At 48.1% G+C, this 16,816-nt stretch overlaps 1 protein-coding gene across 1 annotated transcript in view; it reads right to left on the minus strand.

Moving 5' to 3' along the window:
* The window catches only part of AMOTL1 (angiomotin like 1), a 35,776-nt gene extending 19,376 nt beyond the window's left edge, over nt 1-16,400 (minus strand). Inside the window, exons 1-5 of the mRNA XM_044442253.1 lie at nt 16,312-16,400; nt 14,634-15,543; nt 9,648-9,945; nt 7,316-7,460; nt 4,428-4,517 (exon numbers count right to left, since the gene is read on the minus strand). Coding sequence (XP_044298188.1) covers nt 4,428-4,517; nt 7,316-7,460; nt 9,648-9,945; nt 14,634-15,543; nt 16,312-16,339 — 1,471 coding nt within the window. The 5' untranslated portion in view covers nt 16,340-16,400. The remainder of the gene's footprint in view (nt 1-4,427; nt 4,518-7,315; nt 7,461-9,647; nt 9,946-14,633; nt 15,544-16,311) is intronic.
* Between the last annotated feature and the right edge of the window lie 416 nt (nt 16,401-16,816).

A 16,816-nucleotide genomic window follows, 5' to 3' on the forward strand; every position in this document is an offset into this window, starting at 1 on the left:
TAGGTTGCCACTGCACCAAATTCAGCAGCCACACTTCCGTCTGGCGCAGCACGTAATCACACATCTGAACATGCTTTTAAAAAAATGCTGTTCTCTGTTGCAGCTGTCTGCAACCTGGTATCCTCCAGACACGTCAGATTACAATGCCCATCCTCAGGCGTGATGGGATTTGTGGAGGGCACCAGGTTGAGGAAGGTCGCTACAAGGCAAAAACGTCCCCAGATAAGAGAACTGCTTAAGCGATGCAGCCTGGGAACTGGATGCTTGCCTGGCATTCCGTGCAAAGCCCAACCTAATTAAAGCCAGGCTTTGCTGCCCCAGATTCCACTGCAGAGAAGCTCCTGAGGGCCACAGAGCGCTGTGGGTGGGGCGAAAGGCCAAAGGAATGCCAGCATATTTTAGCCTGGGATGCTTACTGCCACGATGTAAGTAAACCTTAGAAAAGGCTGTTCGGCATCTCAGAGAGGGGAAAAATGTACAAAAGCTTGGGAAGTGCAAGTGACCGGGGAAAAGGTGCCGTGGCTATTTGGACCACTGGCCAGACTGGTGGGCTTGATCTGGGGTTCTGCAATCCCTTTCTAAAGAACCCTCCTGAAAGCAGCAACAGGTGAAGACAAGGGGCATGCGTATCACCTGTGTGCATCATGCAGAAAACTGAGGTGGCGTAGCCTTCCTGGCACGGAATCTATCCCAGGTAGCCACTGCTGCCTTTTGGGATGCAGGCAAAGGGCTGAGCTGGGTCACCGGCAGCAGCCTCGCGAAACGTAGCCACACGCTGGCGAGATGGGGACTGCTGGTGCGATGCCCGTCCCTCCCTGCTGGTTGGTGGAAGGAGGTTTTTGAGGCGGTGTGGCCATGCACAAGATGCTGCTGCCCAAGAGAAACTCTGCCAACTCCAAGACCCTCAAGTTTACTCCCACCTCCAGGTTGCTGCCTCCATGGAACATACTAAGTCCTGGGCACTGGTATGGGAGGATAAATAAAGGCAACCTGTTCATGGAGGTCCTGTATAACCCTTCTTCTATTCTTGGAAATGCTTTGTCTCTATTTGTAGCTTTTAGCTGTTGAGCCTAAAAGGGACGCTGCATACCAGGCATCCCTGCCGTTTTATATGACCCTGCCTCTGGGAACTATATTTGCTCCTGGGTCGTGGACTGAGAGCTGCCACCAGACTGAAAGCAGCAGAAGCAGGTTCAATCCATACTTCCAGCATTGTGTAAACAGAAGCTTTTTCCCCAGAAGGCTTTTTCCCTGTGATCAGATGTGAAACAAATGGCAGGTAATGAACACCGCAGCTGCTCTATCAGCCCAAGGTGAGAGGTCGAGGGTGGTTTGTCACAGACTCTCTCATTCAATGTGGGATACACCACTGAAGGCTCAATCCACAGGGAGCTTGGTATGGGGCTTCCACTATGGGGCAGCAGTGCAGAAGTTTGGGCCCATGGGCCACATATGGCTCACTGGGGTTGCCAGAACCTGGGAAGGCTCCCACACCTGTCCCCCAACAACCAATCATTTGCAAGCTTCCTAGCTTATAAAGCTCCCAACACACACAGCATCCAAAAAAGACTGAAATGAACTTAAGTTACTGGGAGTAACAGTTGTGCATTGAAATGTGCTGGTATTTTGGTCCTGCTCCTTCAAGTCTTCAGTCTTCCCACTTTTTGCTTCCACTAGGACGCAGCCTGCAGGAGCTTCCCCAACATCAAATTTGGCCCTCACATTGAAGGGGCTTCCTCATCCGTACTCTAACAGAGTCACCCTGATCCTGGCACCAGCTGTGTAGATCAGCCCCCTGGAATAGTCTTCTACAGTCCGGCAGCCCTTCAATTTGAGTAGACTACAGCATCCACCATCCACATCCAACATGGCCAGTGGCAGGCAACGCACCTTGTAGTCTGACATGTCTGGGCAGCATCAGGGTGGCCCATCCTTCCAGGGTTGGGGCAGGGTTACTCAGAACAGATCCATGGAAACCAAAGCAACTGAAGTTGGTTGTAATCTTTCCCATTAGTTTCAATGGGTCTACTTTAAGTACGACAAAGGTGCAATCCTACACGTGTTTGGGCAGGACAAAAAGGCTTATAAGTTCTAGCATGCTGACAGCTGCAGGCCTTTTCTTCTGTCTAAACTTGCACAGTATTGCTGCACCCAAGAGCTGGATCCAACCTGAGTTCTAGAAAGAACTGCCTTCTACTTAGTTAAGACCACTGTAATCTCACCCTCCAGTCCATTCAGTCCCCAGACCTGCAGGGACCCTTCCTGGCTTTGCAACCTGAGCTGCTTCCTGTGGCATGAACCAGGACTGAACTTGGGGTGTTCTACACCAAATCTGTAGAACTTGAGAGCCCCCACCAAGCCATGTTTAAATGTCATTTTAATTGATAACAATATTTACTTATTTATCTAGCCAGGGCGACTTCTTTTCTTTTCTTTTATAACTTTTCTTTTATAACTTCTTTTATATCATTTATATTTTTATTTATTTTATATTATTAATTTTAATTTTATATTGTTATTTTTATATTGTATTGTATTTTATTGTGTTGTAAGCCGCCCCAAGGCTTCGGCAAGGGGCGGCATAGAAACGTTATAATAATAATAATAATAATAATAATAATAATAATAATAATAATAATATCCAGGCTAATGACACTTTCCGTTCGGACTGGGTGACTGCATAGAAAGGGACCGTAACATTCACCAGACTTGGTTTGCGTGGACCAGAGAATATACTCCTCCACAGAATCATGAAGCTTATGGCTACATAATGTAGGGATGTGCCACTATTTTAAATCAAAAGCCGACAAAGCGTCTTGAGACTGCTTGAAGACAATGATTAGGGTTCTGGTTCTTGGACCCATGGACACATCTGGCAATTTGACAAACTGCTGCAGGCACCGCCATGAAATGCCAAATCAGTGAACCACTGCTTTGGGGTCAACCTGTCATGTCGGTGGATCTTAGGCTGTGTCTTATCCGGGAAAAAATGTTTGTTTTGGGTCTATGGGACACTACCCAGCCTTTTGAATAAGCGATTGCACTGCCTAACAGCTGGCAGTGCAAAACAGCAAACGCTTTTTTTAAATGTAAGTTTTGGCAACGTCCAGTTGCTGCTTCTGTTTGGGAGAAAATTATTATACAGCTAATTTCTGCACTGGATGAGTCTTTAATATTTACTGAAATAAACTTTATTTTAAATGATTGACCTGTTTCATAGACATTAGCACACAGTCTGTGCAAATTGGTTTTCTCTGCCCTCTGGATAGCTAGAAGGATAACATTGGAAGGATAAACACTCACCTCACCATGCAATGAATGGAGGACCTTACCATTCAAATATTTGTAATATATTTGTAAATATTGTAATTTGCTTCCAATATTTGAGCAGATGGCACAGAGATGTTACCTTCAAATGGATAGCCACTTGGATATTTGGTCTGCTTCTGCTGAAACCTATGCAGAATTGCTTAAAAATGGTATGTATTTCCTATTATCCATTGCTGAGGATATATACCAATCCATATATGTATACTGAAAATGGGATTTAAAAATGAAATAGTACTTTGGGAATGCTTTCTTGGTTGTCACTGGAAAAGCCTGTAGGCACTAACTGGGGAACCCTGGTTTATGGCATAAGTTTTCATGGGTGACAGTAGACTTTGTCAGATGCAAATCTATAATCCACAAAATCTTATGCCAGATTAAGAGCACAATCTTATGCATGTTTAGACACAAAAAAGTGTTACAGACCCCAGCATTTGGAATACTGAGAGCTGAAGGATTTGTTTTGTTTTGTCATGCATAAGAGTATACTCTAAATATGCTGCTAAATGCTTTGCCTCCTCTGACCCACTTACAGGTGGGTCCTGTAAGTATTATAAATCCATGAAGGAAAAGTCTAACAATAAATATTAACCAATGTTGCTAAATGGATCGTCCATGGATAATAGCAGTATACCTCTGAAAAGTAGGAATGCCAGAAACAAATGAAAGAGGGCCCCTGCATTCTTTTGGAGCTAATGAACCCTCTCTCCCACTTATATGTCCCATTGGTAGGCTACAAAATAGCCAATACGCTTTATTTTAGCTTCTTTGTGGGGGAATTCCAAATTCTGCCATTCACCAGCCCAAACTCTGACATAAGGAGCTGCCCTTGCCTTCTGCGTACCAGTGCAAAATTACCCAAAGAATGTTATCTCCCAGGAGGTACTTTTCTCCTAAGACTTGTCCCTGTCATCAAATTATTTATTCAAAGTGTTCCCCTTTCCACCCGTCACTAATGTCAACGAAACAGCTCCGGCATATAGTAAAAGAACTTTGCAGAAAGAAACCGGCTTTCAGTTGTGAAAACACTTGAGAAATGAAACAAAACCCACACGCACATCCAACATAGATATCCTCAGTGTGTATTAAGCAGTACTCACTCTGAGAGGCATAAAGACCCTCTGTTATCTTATCTTCGTGCCCATCAAACTCTCTGCTGGCTAGCTGCCTCGTGGCCGTCTCCAACCGTTCTGCACAGAAAAAGGAAATGTTTTAAGACAAAAAAAAATCTGTGTATGAAACTGGAGACGAACCTCAGAAAACAAGAAGCAGGCCAACAGATAGGCTATAAAAGGGATCTCAGAAAAGATTCAGAACGAAGCAGGAAAGAACGACAACAACACAGTGGAGCGTTTGTGGTGCGGTGATCTGAGTGTGAGGCTGGGCCTTGGGAGATTTGGGTTCCAGTCCCCACTTGGCCATGAAGCTCAGTGGGTTGATTACGGACTCTTAGTCCAATTTACCTTGTTGTTGTGAAGATAAAGATTAAGAGGGCCCTCAGCCTGTAAGCCACCTTGGGTTCCTTGCAAGAAATAAAATATGGGAAATAAATGTAATAACAACATTAATTAACTAAAACAGGAAGCACCAGAATGGCTTACTGGCATTTCGGGGGGTGGGGGAGGCTGTTCTATAAATATTGGTTTGGATCTGAGGTAGGCATCCAGGAACAGAAGATGCCCTTGGGTTTACTGATGGGACTAAGTTCCCACGGAGGGCTTTGCTGACAGAATGGAAATGGAAGGCCATATTGATCAGTTCCCTCCTCGCTCTACAGCTCCTGCCCTATTGATCTGGAAAGTTCCCTGTTCTTCAGAGCAGATTTTCGGGGGCAAAGGCACTGCAGGCAAAATGGGGAAATCCCCTGGCTGTTGGAATGAAGAAAAGCCAAACAAAAGGCCGCTGCAGCCATGTGGAGCAAGGGTGCGACCAACAGGTGGCGCTGTAGCTGGCCAAACCGTACAGCACCTGTCTCCCGAGAACTCCAACCTGTGATACGGAACTGGATGAATGATGCACATTCTGTGCACACTGCTGTGGATTAGGAACACAGAAAGATGCCTCAGATGAGGTGAGATTATTCATCCATATAGTCCACTCTGGCTTCCAAGGGTTTTGACCCACTCTCTGCCATCACCTCCTGGGTCCTTTAAGCAGGAGATCCCAGAGACTGATCCCGCAGGGTCATAGTTCTTCACCATCCTAAGCAAAGTAAAGCATCTAATGCATCCTGGGTTCTGTCTCAAAGAGCTCCCAGGCTCATCTGGATTATATCTTATTATTAAAAAATGGCATGTGCTGGGAGGCAGAACAGAGGTGTACAAAATTGTGCATGATTTTTCCCCTCCCTCTCTCATAATTCCTGGGATCATCCCTGAAGCTGATTGGTAAGTAGTCCAGGAAACAAAAAAGGAAGGACTTCTTCACAGAGCACTCAGTGAAACTGGAATTCACTTTCACAGGATGCTCAGCATTTTGGACAGCTTTAAAAAGGGGACCAGACGAATTCACCAAGGAGAACACTATCCACGGGTACTAAAGCGGTCTGCTGCCTCCCACATCGGGGGGTGGGGTATGCCTACATCTACCAGTTGCTCAAGAACATGTGTGGGAAGCTGCCGTTGCTCGTTTCTGGGGTTCCTGCGGGCAGCTGGTCTGCCACTATTTATTCCGAGTGCTGGACCTCGGTCTGATCCAGCAGCGCGCCTCCTATGTTCTGTTCTTCCTCACCTCCTTCATGCTGGAGAGGCTGCCATTGCTGCCACTGCGAAAGAAGAGGCTCCTTCCCACTAGATCCCACCAAAAGATACTTTATGCTCTTTCAGAAGGAAGGAGAGCAAGAGACCGACGAGAGCTACAACGGGGGGCCAACTAGTTCCTGGCATTATCTGCTTTGACTGTCGGCTGCCTCCCAAGATCTTATTTATTATCTTTATATCCCAGGTCTTTTCCTTTCAACGAACTCAGGGTGGCTTACATAATTCTCCTCCTCCTCCTCTCAATCTTATCCTCACAACAACAACCCTGAGAAGCAGGTCGGGCTGAGGATCTGCCACTGGCCCCGAAGTCACCCAGGCCAAGACCTTTTTATTTAAACGCTATTTTAACTGTTAATGGTTTATTTGTTGGTTTAAATTGACCAGGCTGGATCCACTATTTTATTTTTTGTATTTTATTTATTTGATGAATTTTTTGTATTTTATATGGGATTTTAATGATTGTAAGCCGCCCCGAGGCTCATGCGATGGGGCGGCATATAAGTTGTTTAGATAGATAGATAGATAGATAGATAGATAGATAGACAGACAGACAGACAGACAGACAGACAGACAGAACCCAGATCTCCTGAGTCCCAGTCCTTAACCACTCTTAACCACTGCACCGCACTGGCTCTCCAGGCAAGGAGGGATCCTTCCCAAGCGCACATTCCAAGAGATCCTTTAACTTGGGTGGGCAATTTTGGAAGGTTCAGGAGCCATCATTGCCTAGCCCACCATTCCCAGAGAACTGCATTGTCCCTTGATTGATTATGTAGTCACCCTTAATATGAAGAGAAGGAATGGGCAGCTGAGAGATTTTTAGATTTACTTAAAATGCCCATTTGTAATTCGGCTTATTTTATTGCTTTTCCGTTGTTAATTGTTATAAGATGTTGCAGATTGTAATTATGAACATCTTTTTTTAGAACTGCTTTTTTTGTAAACCATTCTGGGAGCCATGTGTGGCTGTTGAATGGTCCATTAAAGCAATTAATTAATTAATTAATCAATCCGGGGGCACCATGTTCCACAGAAAGTAGGGCAGTTAAGTCCAAATGTTCAACTAGACCTGGAAAATCCTTTCCACGGCCAACTTAAATAACTTTCCAGAAGTCATGATGGAAGCCAGTTTGTTCGTGCTTTGATGTGGCCATCCAGAATTCAACAATTTAAAAAGCCGAATATAAAAGGAATGAAAACATTAAAAGACCTTTGTGGAAAGGACATACCGCGTAGATCCCTGTTGAAATCATGAAGCCTCCGGATTTCACCTTCCAGTTTGTTTCTCATTGCCTTGTCCAATGACTCTCTTTTGATGGTGGTCTTTACCAAGTCTTCATAAGCTTCAGAAATCCTTTGAATTTCAATTTCAAACTGAGGAGAAAGGCAGAGAGAATGACCTTCCCTTTAGAGCTGTCCAGGGATGCGTGTCTCTTACTGGCCTGCAGCTTCTGAAGGAGAGTTGTGTGTGGTGGCCAGGCACGTGTGCCAACCTTCGCGCCAGCCTGATTCTGTAGGAAAAACCCTCCTACCATGGGAGCAAAGAGGATCTCCTCCACAGACATAAATAACCCCATCTCTCCTGGAAGCAGCCTGCTCCCCATCCAGTACAGAAGCTTGTGACCATGCCAGCAGGAGGACGTTGCTTTCCATGCAAAAGGTCCCAAGTTCCATCCCCAGATTTCTTCTAAGTAGGGCTGGGAAGGTCCCAGGAGGCTGCTTCCTACAGAAGACAATCCAAGTGAGTACTGTCTACCCAAACCTGTTGAACTATCACCTTCGTTATCCTGGGTCAGCATAGCCTAGAGATTGAGAAAGGCTGGTCTACAATAGGAGTCAGACCTCTCTCCACCCAAGGACTGAATTAAGTTTTGGAAGAGCTCGTGGGGAATGGATTCCAGCAGAGACTGCGGCTGCAGGCAAAAGGGTCGAGGGCATATGTTTTCGCTGGAAGCTGTTGCTGCCATTAACCAAGCCTCGGGAGAGGCATTCCAGCATTTCAGAAGCGGGAAAAAAGCTGGAAAAGCATCAAATGGTGGGTGGTTGCTAGCAAAGGGGTGGGGTGAACCCCAGGGGATGAGGCTGAGACCCTAGAAGGACTACCTCCCTGCCTTATAAGGAATAAGTTCAGAGTCCAAGTATACCCAAGCGTAGCACGAAAATATTCTGCTGCCTTGATCCATTATGCACAGCATAAAACGTGCCCAGTGGAGAACCCTTTTAACCAGTGTTTTCATTAAGCGTGTGCACCCGCGGGGAGACATGCTCTTGCAGGGTAGCACAACCCTGCTCCTTTAAGTCTGGCAATCTGCAATTGGACACTTCCCAGCACGTTAAGAAGTGATAATTAAAAAGGACAGCAGGCAAGCCAACAAAGTAAACCCCCTGCCAGCCAGTTCATGAAAGAAAATCACGCCGACAAAGGCCAAGGACCCCGTTCCTTTTAGCACAGGACAGTCCATGGCTGTATAAACACAGCATGTCGGGTTAGAATTTGGCAAGCACCAGAAAAATGCTTGCCGTGCAGAAAGGCATGCCAACAGCATCCATGAATTTGCCCTGAACCGTGCTTTGGGGAGAGGGCAGGGTGTCAGGCAATGAAATCATCCTCATCACCACCACCACCACCACCACCACCACCGCAATCACATCTATGAGGCACCCGAGAGCATTAAAGGAAGACACTACGATGGTAAGCAAAACAGCCTGGACAGAAGGTCAAAACAAAGGCAACCCTAAGGGAGAATACATGGCTGAAGGGAGCCATGATCTGCAGGCTTCCCAAATCCCATGATTAGACTCTTTCAGCTCCGTTTTAGGCAGGTCCCTGAATTTCTCATCTTCTAGACCCAGCAAGCCACTGGGTCCTCCCACCAGGCAACAGTACCCTTCACGGAGTCACTGGAAATGACCAGGGCTGTAAGAAGCTGCCTTTTACTTAGACTAAGAACTAGTCTTGGGACCTGGATATCTAAAGGAATGCTTGCATCCATATATGCCCTCCCGCCCCTTGAGATCAGCAACAGATGCCCTTCTCCGGGAACCCTCTGTGAATGATATTAGGAGGGTGAGTACCCGGAGGAGGGCTTTCTCTGCGGTGGTGCCCCATCTATGGAATGCGCTCCCCAAAGAGGTCCGCCTGGTGCCGTCGTTATTTGTTTTTTTGGCGCCAGGCTAAGACCCTTTTATTTAAAACTTATTTTAATTGTTAAATTATTTTTATTTATAGGATTTTAAATTTTTAGCCGAGATGCACCGGAGGTTTTTATATAGATTTTTTTATTGTTATATTCTTATTTATTTAGGTATTCTGTTTCTGTTGTGAGCTGCCCCAAGGCTTCGTTGCAATGGGGGCGGCATAAAAATGTTTTCAATCAATCAATCAATCAATCAATCAATCATTAGTCACTGCAGTCCATACAGCCTGGCAGAGGCTATCTGGGCTTTCTTGCAGAGCTCTTTCACAAGGTGCAAACTGGGGACCGTGGACACACTAAAGCATGTGCTGAGCCCACTGAGCTGCAGCAAGCTCAGGCCACCCCACCCGAGCACGGCGCACACCTTCTGCAGCTTGTCCGCCTTCTCGTAGTAGCCCTCCAGCTCCTTCTGCAGGGCCTCGTTATCTTCCGACAGCATCTCCACCATCTGCTGGGCACGCTGCACTATGGTAAATGCGTCTGGAGGGAGCTGCGGCGGCTGGTTCGGAGGGGTCGCGGGCAGAGACTGGGATGCCGTGGCCATCGGGAGGGGTGCCAGAGCTGCCAAGTGCGCTGGGCCGCTGAGAGAGGAGGCCTGCGAGGACATGGGGCTGTGCGGCTGCGGTGTGGGCATCGCCAGAAACGACGGCTGGCACTGGCGGCTAGGTGTGGGGGAAAGCGGGAAGGAGGGATAAAGATTAGCTGCAGCAGTCGCTTTCAGGCAGGTAGGTGAAGAACAGTGTGGGGATAATCAGCTAGGTATAGTCACTATATTCTACAGTGCTTTAGAATGCATTTGTTTGTTTGTTTGTTTCTATCATGCAGAATATCCAAATCTCTCTGCCAATTCACAGAAATGAACTGGAATTGTAAAAGACAATAGCATGACACAGCATCATATGAAAACATTAAGAAGAGAGCCAGCATGATCCAATGGTTAGTTGTTGTTCTTTAGTTGCAAAGACATGCCCAACCCATCACGACCCCATGGACAACATTCCTCCAGGCCTTCCTGTCCTCCACCATCCCCCGGAGTCCACCTAAGCTCACACCCACTGCTCCAGTGACTCCATCCAGCCACCTCATCCTCTGCCGTCCCCTTCTCTTTTTGCCATCAACTGTTCCCAGAATTAGGCTCTTCTCCAGGGAGTCCTTCGTTCTCATTAGGTGGGCAAAGTATTTGAGCTTCATCTTCAGGATCTGGCCTTCTAAGGAGCAGTCAGGGTTGATCTCCTCTAGGACTGACTGGTTTGATCTCTTAGCAGTCCAAGGGACTAGCAGGATCTCTGCCAGCACCACAACTGGACTGCAATTCAAGAGATCCAGGTCCTAGTCCCCATTCAGTCACAAGGCTCACTGGATGACTTCGGACTAGTCATGGATTCTCAGCCTATCCTACCTCACACGAGGATAAAATGAAGAGGAAGAAGACTGTGGAAGCCCCCTCGGGCTCCTTGCAAGAGGAAAAACTGGGATATAAAGGCAGCAACAGCCACGTAAGAACAATTCATTTTTAAAAAATCCAGAAAGACTATAATGGTTGGCAAAATAGGGTTTCATCTGGCACTGAAAGGGTTCTAATGGAGGTGCCAAGCAAGCCACCCTGGAGAGGGCATTCTGCAACCAAGGTGCCACCACTGAAAAGCCTCCCTCCTCTGTGGCTACCTGTTTCACTTCATTTGATGTAGGCACCTGGAGGTGGGCCTCCAAATATGACCTAAGGTCTGGGCAGGTAAAGGAGGTATACTCAGCTTTGTGGACTAGCATAAACTGGAGACAGAGACTGACAGAGAGAGATTCCCCTAGGATCTGACAAGCTAACATGCAGCAGTGGAAGAAAAAAGAAAGGGCTGGAGGAAGGAAATGGAGGGGGCCAACAAGAAGGGATGAATATGAACAAAGGCAGTGGCATGCAATTAGAGTGCATTTTAATTGGCAGGAGGACACAATATAAAGACGGGAAGTGATTCTCTCTCCCTGTCTCTGAAATTGTGCATCCAGAAGTACACAATTTTATCAACAGGTAGAAAAACTTCAGTATCTACTCTGGTCGCTGCTGAGATTTCAGCAAGAATTGCAGCAATAAGGGCTGGCAACTTGACTCCTTTTCTTTTCTGTAATTAAAAGCAAAGACTCGGAGAAATCAAATTCTGCTTTTTGTTTTGTTTGTTTTGGCATTCCTGCCTGGAACTGCAGCATTCACATAGCCCGACCTGGAGCTCAGAAAAGACAAAGTAAACTATGAATGCAAGTAGGAAGCAACCCAATCCTGGGCCAGAAGCTAGGCAGTCCTGACATGGCCCGCTGGGGTCTGCTAGGCATCACAGACCCTTTTCCTGTCTAAACATGCATAGACTGCACCCAAGCAGACCTTATTCTGCATAGCTGGTAGGGAAGTAGACATCTAAATAATTCTTCCAGAAAACCTTCTCTGTGTTTCTTCTTTGGATACGTGCCTGATCTACAGGATGAATAACCCTTCCTCCCCTGTTTACAAACCTCATTTGTCCTGGGCTTCTCTTTGAAGTGTTTCCTTCTCACTGTGTATAAACTGTGCTGCATGCAGTGCATCAGTTTGTCTATACAAGGAGTGCAACACACCCTCCTGGTAGCAGCTGATTTTAGACTACACACATCCTTCCAGCCAGGAGAATCGTCCTGCCAATATCCAGTCTTGCAAAGAGCACTTCTTCAAGAACGTTCCCTGCTTTTTTTTATTTTGTTATTGCTATTATTCTTGCTGTACTGATTTTTATTGCCCTACTCTTTTATTGCTGTTAATGGTTGTGCTGTAAACTGCCTAGAGAGTCCTATGGGACTATTAGTCGGGAGATACTAGTTTAGTAAATAATAAACTGCCTTGGGCTCTTTGTCCATCTCATCCAGAATTATCTACACTGGCTTCTCAGGATGAGGAATTTCCCATAATTTCAGATCCTTCGACCTGGTGATGCTTGAGACTGATACCAGGTCTTTCTGCCAGATGCAAATCATGTGCTAGACCTAATCCTTTTATCTATTCTTTCCTTAAACCCACAGATAACCAAATTAGTAATTTCCTCCTGGCATCCTGGTCTCTTTGGTCTTAGGCTACAAGGGGAATGCATATCCTGAGCACAACTTGAGTGTGTCCTGCTTCACACCTGGAAAAGCCTCAGGCTAGAAGGAGCCTTGCTGATAGAATTCCTTTACAACTTCCTGAGACAATAACCGGAATCTGACCCCATTTTCCTTTTGCTTTCCGTTCTCTTGTCACCACCTCACTTACATAAACAGAGGTTTTCACGATTCCTTTGAAACCCATAATTTTCTGGCTGGAAAAATACACACAAGCTCCCAAAAGGTTATTGACAGAGATTCAAACCATGTGCTGATTGGATGGAATGTGAACGCCATTTCCTACACAGTGGGAACACACAACAGCTTAGAAACGAGCCATTTCCCATGATACAGAACAGCTTTCCCCAACTCAATGCCTTCCAGGTGTGTTGGACTGAAACTCCCACCATCCCCAGCCAGCATGGGCACAGCTGCTACAAAATCATAGAGCTGGAAGGGGCCTCAAAGGCCATCCAGGGTGACCCCTGTAATTCTGCAAAACACCATGGAGCTGTTCCTCTCAGTTCAGGGATGAGTGCATGGAAGCTAGAAAGTATCGAAGGAAACAAGCCCTCTGCCTTGCTTAAATTTTGAGTGGCCCCACAAATGCGCTCTACGCTTTCTCTGCTCCAGACCAGGCAGGCAGAATGGACCGCCTTTCCTTTCACTTACTGAAACAAGTATATTCCACTTTTCTAGGTCAACCACCTCTTTGAAGAGGTTTACAATCATATGGAACTAGCATAAATGCATCTTAAAACAATATAATAATTTAAAAGGAAATACATTAAAACTTGAGACATAGGCCTTAACATCCAGACTGGCAAAGATAAACACACCGACAAGCAGTGCAGCTGGTCTTGAGGGCCGGATGCTTGGCTCTCTCAAATAGGTGTGGAGCTGCATTCTGCACCAGCTGTGGCTTTCGAACTGCCTCTGGAGAAGGCATTCATAGAATCATACAACAGTTCAGCTGGAAGGGGCCATGAAGGCCATCAGGTCCAACCCCCTGCTGTGCAGGACACCACGTTACCCCGTCCCACTCAGATGGCTGTCTGGTTTCCTTTTGAATGTCTCCAGTGTGGGAGAGCCCACCAACTCTCCAGGCAGCTGGTTCCATTCTGGTAGTCTAACCTGGATGCCAGCAAAGCATAAATGCCTGGGGCAACATCCGTGTACTCTGAGTAGCTGCAGCTGGAGAATCCATGGGAACAGATAAAAGAACAGACGCTGCCCGCATCTTCATCAACAGCACCAGACCCTGGAGGACCCCCTTGCTGCGGAGCTGTTCTGTCGGGCAAAAAAAGTGGCAACCCCCCCCCCTCCATCCCAGTCTCTTTCTCCTCCACAAGGCTGCTCTCTAATCTGGACCCAGCTTCTTTGTGGTCCTCCATCCCATAACTGCCTCAGGGATCCCATGGCCCTGCTAGGCAGAGCAAAGGGAAACAGAGGCAGAACACGCTACGCTTCAGCCCAAGCCTTCGGATGCCTCCCCCAGTGGCTTCCCGCAGATGTCCAGCATCGCTCTCCTCCCAGCGACCGTCCTCCTCCAGGCATGCTTTTCACAGATGCAGAGGTACCACGTCAGGTAGGGCAGGGGTGGGAAGCCTCTTTTCGCCCAGAGACCAGATTCCACTGCAGAGCGATTCCCATGGGTCACCCTGGTCATTATAGTGCATGGATGCAAGGTCTTCCTCGTGCAGGCATTCCTCCTCTCTCCATTTTGCCCACACAACAACAACCTTGTGAGGTAGGTTAGGCTGAGAGTCTGTGACTGGCCCGAGGTCTCCCAGGCAGCTTCAGGATCAAGTGAGGACTAGAACTCGGGTCTCCCAAATCCCAGGCCAGTGCTCTTAACCACCAGATCACACTGGCTCCCTGTCATTCCAGTGGCAAGTGGAGTGAAAGGCAAAGGGGGCAAGGCTAAAAATACAAAAGGGCGGGGGCCAAGAGATGCCTTCCGAGCTTTAGAATAGGGGAACCTGCACAGAAGCCAAGAGATCTCCCAAAAGGAGCGCGGCCAGCAGATGGGCATGGGAACCATACCCGAGGAGCTCTGGAGAACATGCCTGGAACCCAAGAGGGCTGGGTTTGGACCCAGGCCTGAGGTTTCTCAGCCCAGGGAAATGCTGCTTGGCATAAGGAGCAGGAAATTCATGCAGGGAACAACCGAGTCGCCACACGGCCTTTGCTGCAAGCCCACCAATGTCCCGCTTTGCCCTTGAAAGCTTTCCGTAACCCCAGAGCTTACCTGGTCACCCCATATTCTGGGGGAGGCTGATACCGCACAACAGCCACCTCGCTCCTGGCTGCCTGCGGAGCCGAGTAGGGCGCCTTCCCCGCCTCCTGCAGCATTCCGGGATGCTGGTCGTTAAAGAAGCCCCCGTGCTCCTGGGCTTTGCTCACGGGAGAGACCACCTGCTTGCTCTTGTACGGGTAGTCCGGAGGTGGCCCACGCAGATCCATGCCCTTCCCGGCATTCGGGGCAGGGGGCGGCCCCCCTGCCTTGAGCCCCTTGCTTCTCCCCACGGCGGGGGGGTGCTGCTTCGCGCCGTTCCGCTCCAAGGAGAGCTGCATGATCCTCTCGCTCAGGGAGCGCACGTGCCCCTGCTTCAGCTCCTTCAGGGCTTCGTCCTGGTGCGCCTGCCCACTGTTGGCACGGGCCAGGGTGGGCCTGCCTTCTGTCCGAGCCTTTGGGCAGGAGCCTCCCGCCGCATAGAAGCCGGGGCCCACGGCAGAAGGCTGCTGGCCCCTGAAAAACTGGGACTGGGCTTTGGCCTCCTCGTAGGTCGGCAGCTCCTCGCTGTTCTGCTGAGGCGGGGCGGCCCGGGACTGCTTCTCCATCGCAGCACTGTCGCCCTGGTGCTCCTGGCCCTGCGGTTCTTGGCGCGCCGACTGCTGGACCATTTGCGGGTCTTCCGGCACCAGGTTCTCCGTGGAAGAGGCGAGCGTGCCGGTCGTGGCGTTGGCTGGTCCAGCACTCCCCGTGGCCTGCTGCTGGATGGCCAGCAGGCTCATGTTCTCGGTCGGGTGGCCATACTGCAGCTCCTGGATCAGCCGCTGTAACACGGTGCCAGGGGTCACATCCTCCGAACCTCTCATTTCCACCTCTGAGATCTGGAGGAAGCTTGGAGAGTGCAAGTTGCAGAGAAGGTCTTCCGCTGGGGCAAAAAGGCACACAGACAAAAGGAGCTTCATCACAAACAAGAACGACAAGAGGAGGAGATGAAGCAGAGAAAGAGAAGAGGAAGAGGGGGGGAGGAGGGGGAGATGAAGCAGAGGAAGGGAAGAAGAGGAGAAAGAGGAGGAGGAGGAGATGAACCAGAGAAAGAGGAGAGGAAAAAGAGGAGGAGGTGGAGGAGCAGAGATACAGAAGAAGAAAGAGGACAGAAAGGAGGGGGGAGGAGCGGGAGGCAGAAGAGAAAAAGGAGAACGAATGAAGGAAAGCAGGAGAAAAAGAGGAAGAGGACAAGAGATGAGAAGAGATGAAAGAGGAGGAGGAAAAGAAGCGGGAGAGAGAGGGAGGCATGGCTAAGGACCACAGCTTTTCACCGGAGTTCAAGTCCCAGTTCAACCCCGAGAGTCAGGGGCTGGCCTTGGACATGTTCGTGATCTCTCCGCTTAAACCACCTCATGGGGATGTCATAAAATGAGAGAACTGCATGAAAGAAGAAGCCAGGAAGCAAATGGCATTCCTTTGAGCCATTTCCTTCAATCTTTATACCCTAACCATGACTCCCCCCTTCTCTTTATATAGGCTGTTCCTCTTTATATAGCCCATGTGGAGAAAACTTCCAAGCATCCTAGAAACAATTAAGGAAGCAGCTAGAGTGGCCAGGAGGCTGGAGATGATGGGAAATGTGATCCAACCCATCTCACTGGCCCCAGGCTGGAAAAGGCTAAGCTCTCCTGCAAGCCCAAAAACTCACCTTCAGTATCACTGGCCACTTCTACCATGGACAGGGAACCATCTTGCTTGCTGCCAAACAGCTGTGGACCAGAGTTCAGATAGCCAGTTTCTTCCAATATCTGGGCAGGTGCACTGGAAGTGTAGCAGATTGAAGGGGGGGCTACAGGGGAATGTAAAAGAGAAAAGAGGAAAAGTTATTTATCGACAAACTACACATGTGGGGGGAAAGAGCCTTTTTCCTGGGTTGAAGCATGTTTGTGTCTTCTGAATTATATTTAACTCTGCTGGAAATTAAAGCAATCCTCAAGAGACATCCGACGTGTACATAATTCTCAGCAATTCAGATGTTCTGGATTGCATGAAGTCACATACGTCAGTGCAATGTGAAGAGGGCTTCACACAAGGAGCTTGCCATGCAGTTGTGACACAGAAGAAACCTGAGGGATTTTGAACGTCCACACAGTAAACTCATGGGGCAAATAACACTGACATGGGAAGAACTCAAAACACTTTAGTAGCGATAA

The sequence above is a fragment of the Varanus komodoensis genome, unplaced genomic scaffold (genome assembly GCF_004798865.1).
Source record: "Varanus komodoensis strain SLA01 unplaced genomic scaffold, ASM479886v1 scaffold4, whole genome shotgun sequence".
In the NCBI taxonomy this organism is placed as follows: domain Eukaryota; kingdom Metazoa; phylum Chordata; class Lepidosauria; order Squamata; family Varanidae; genus Varanus; species Varanus komodoensis.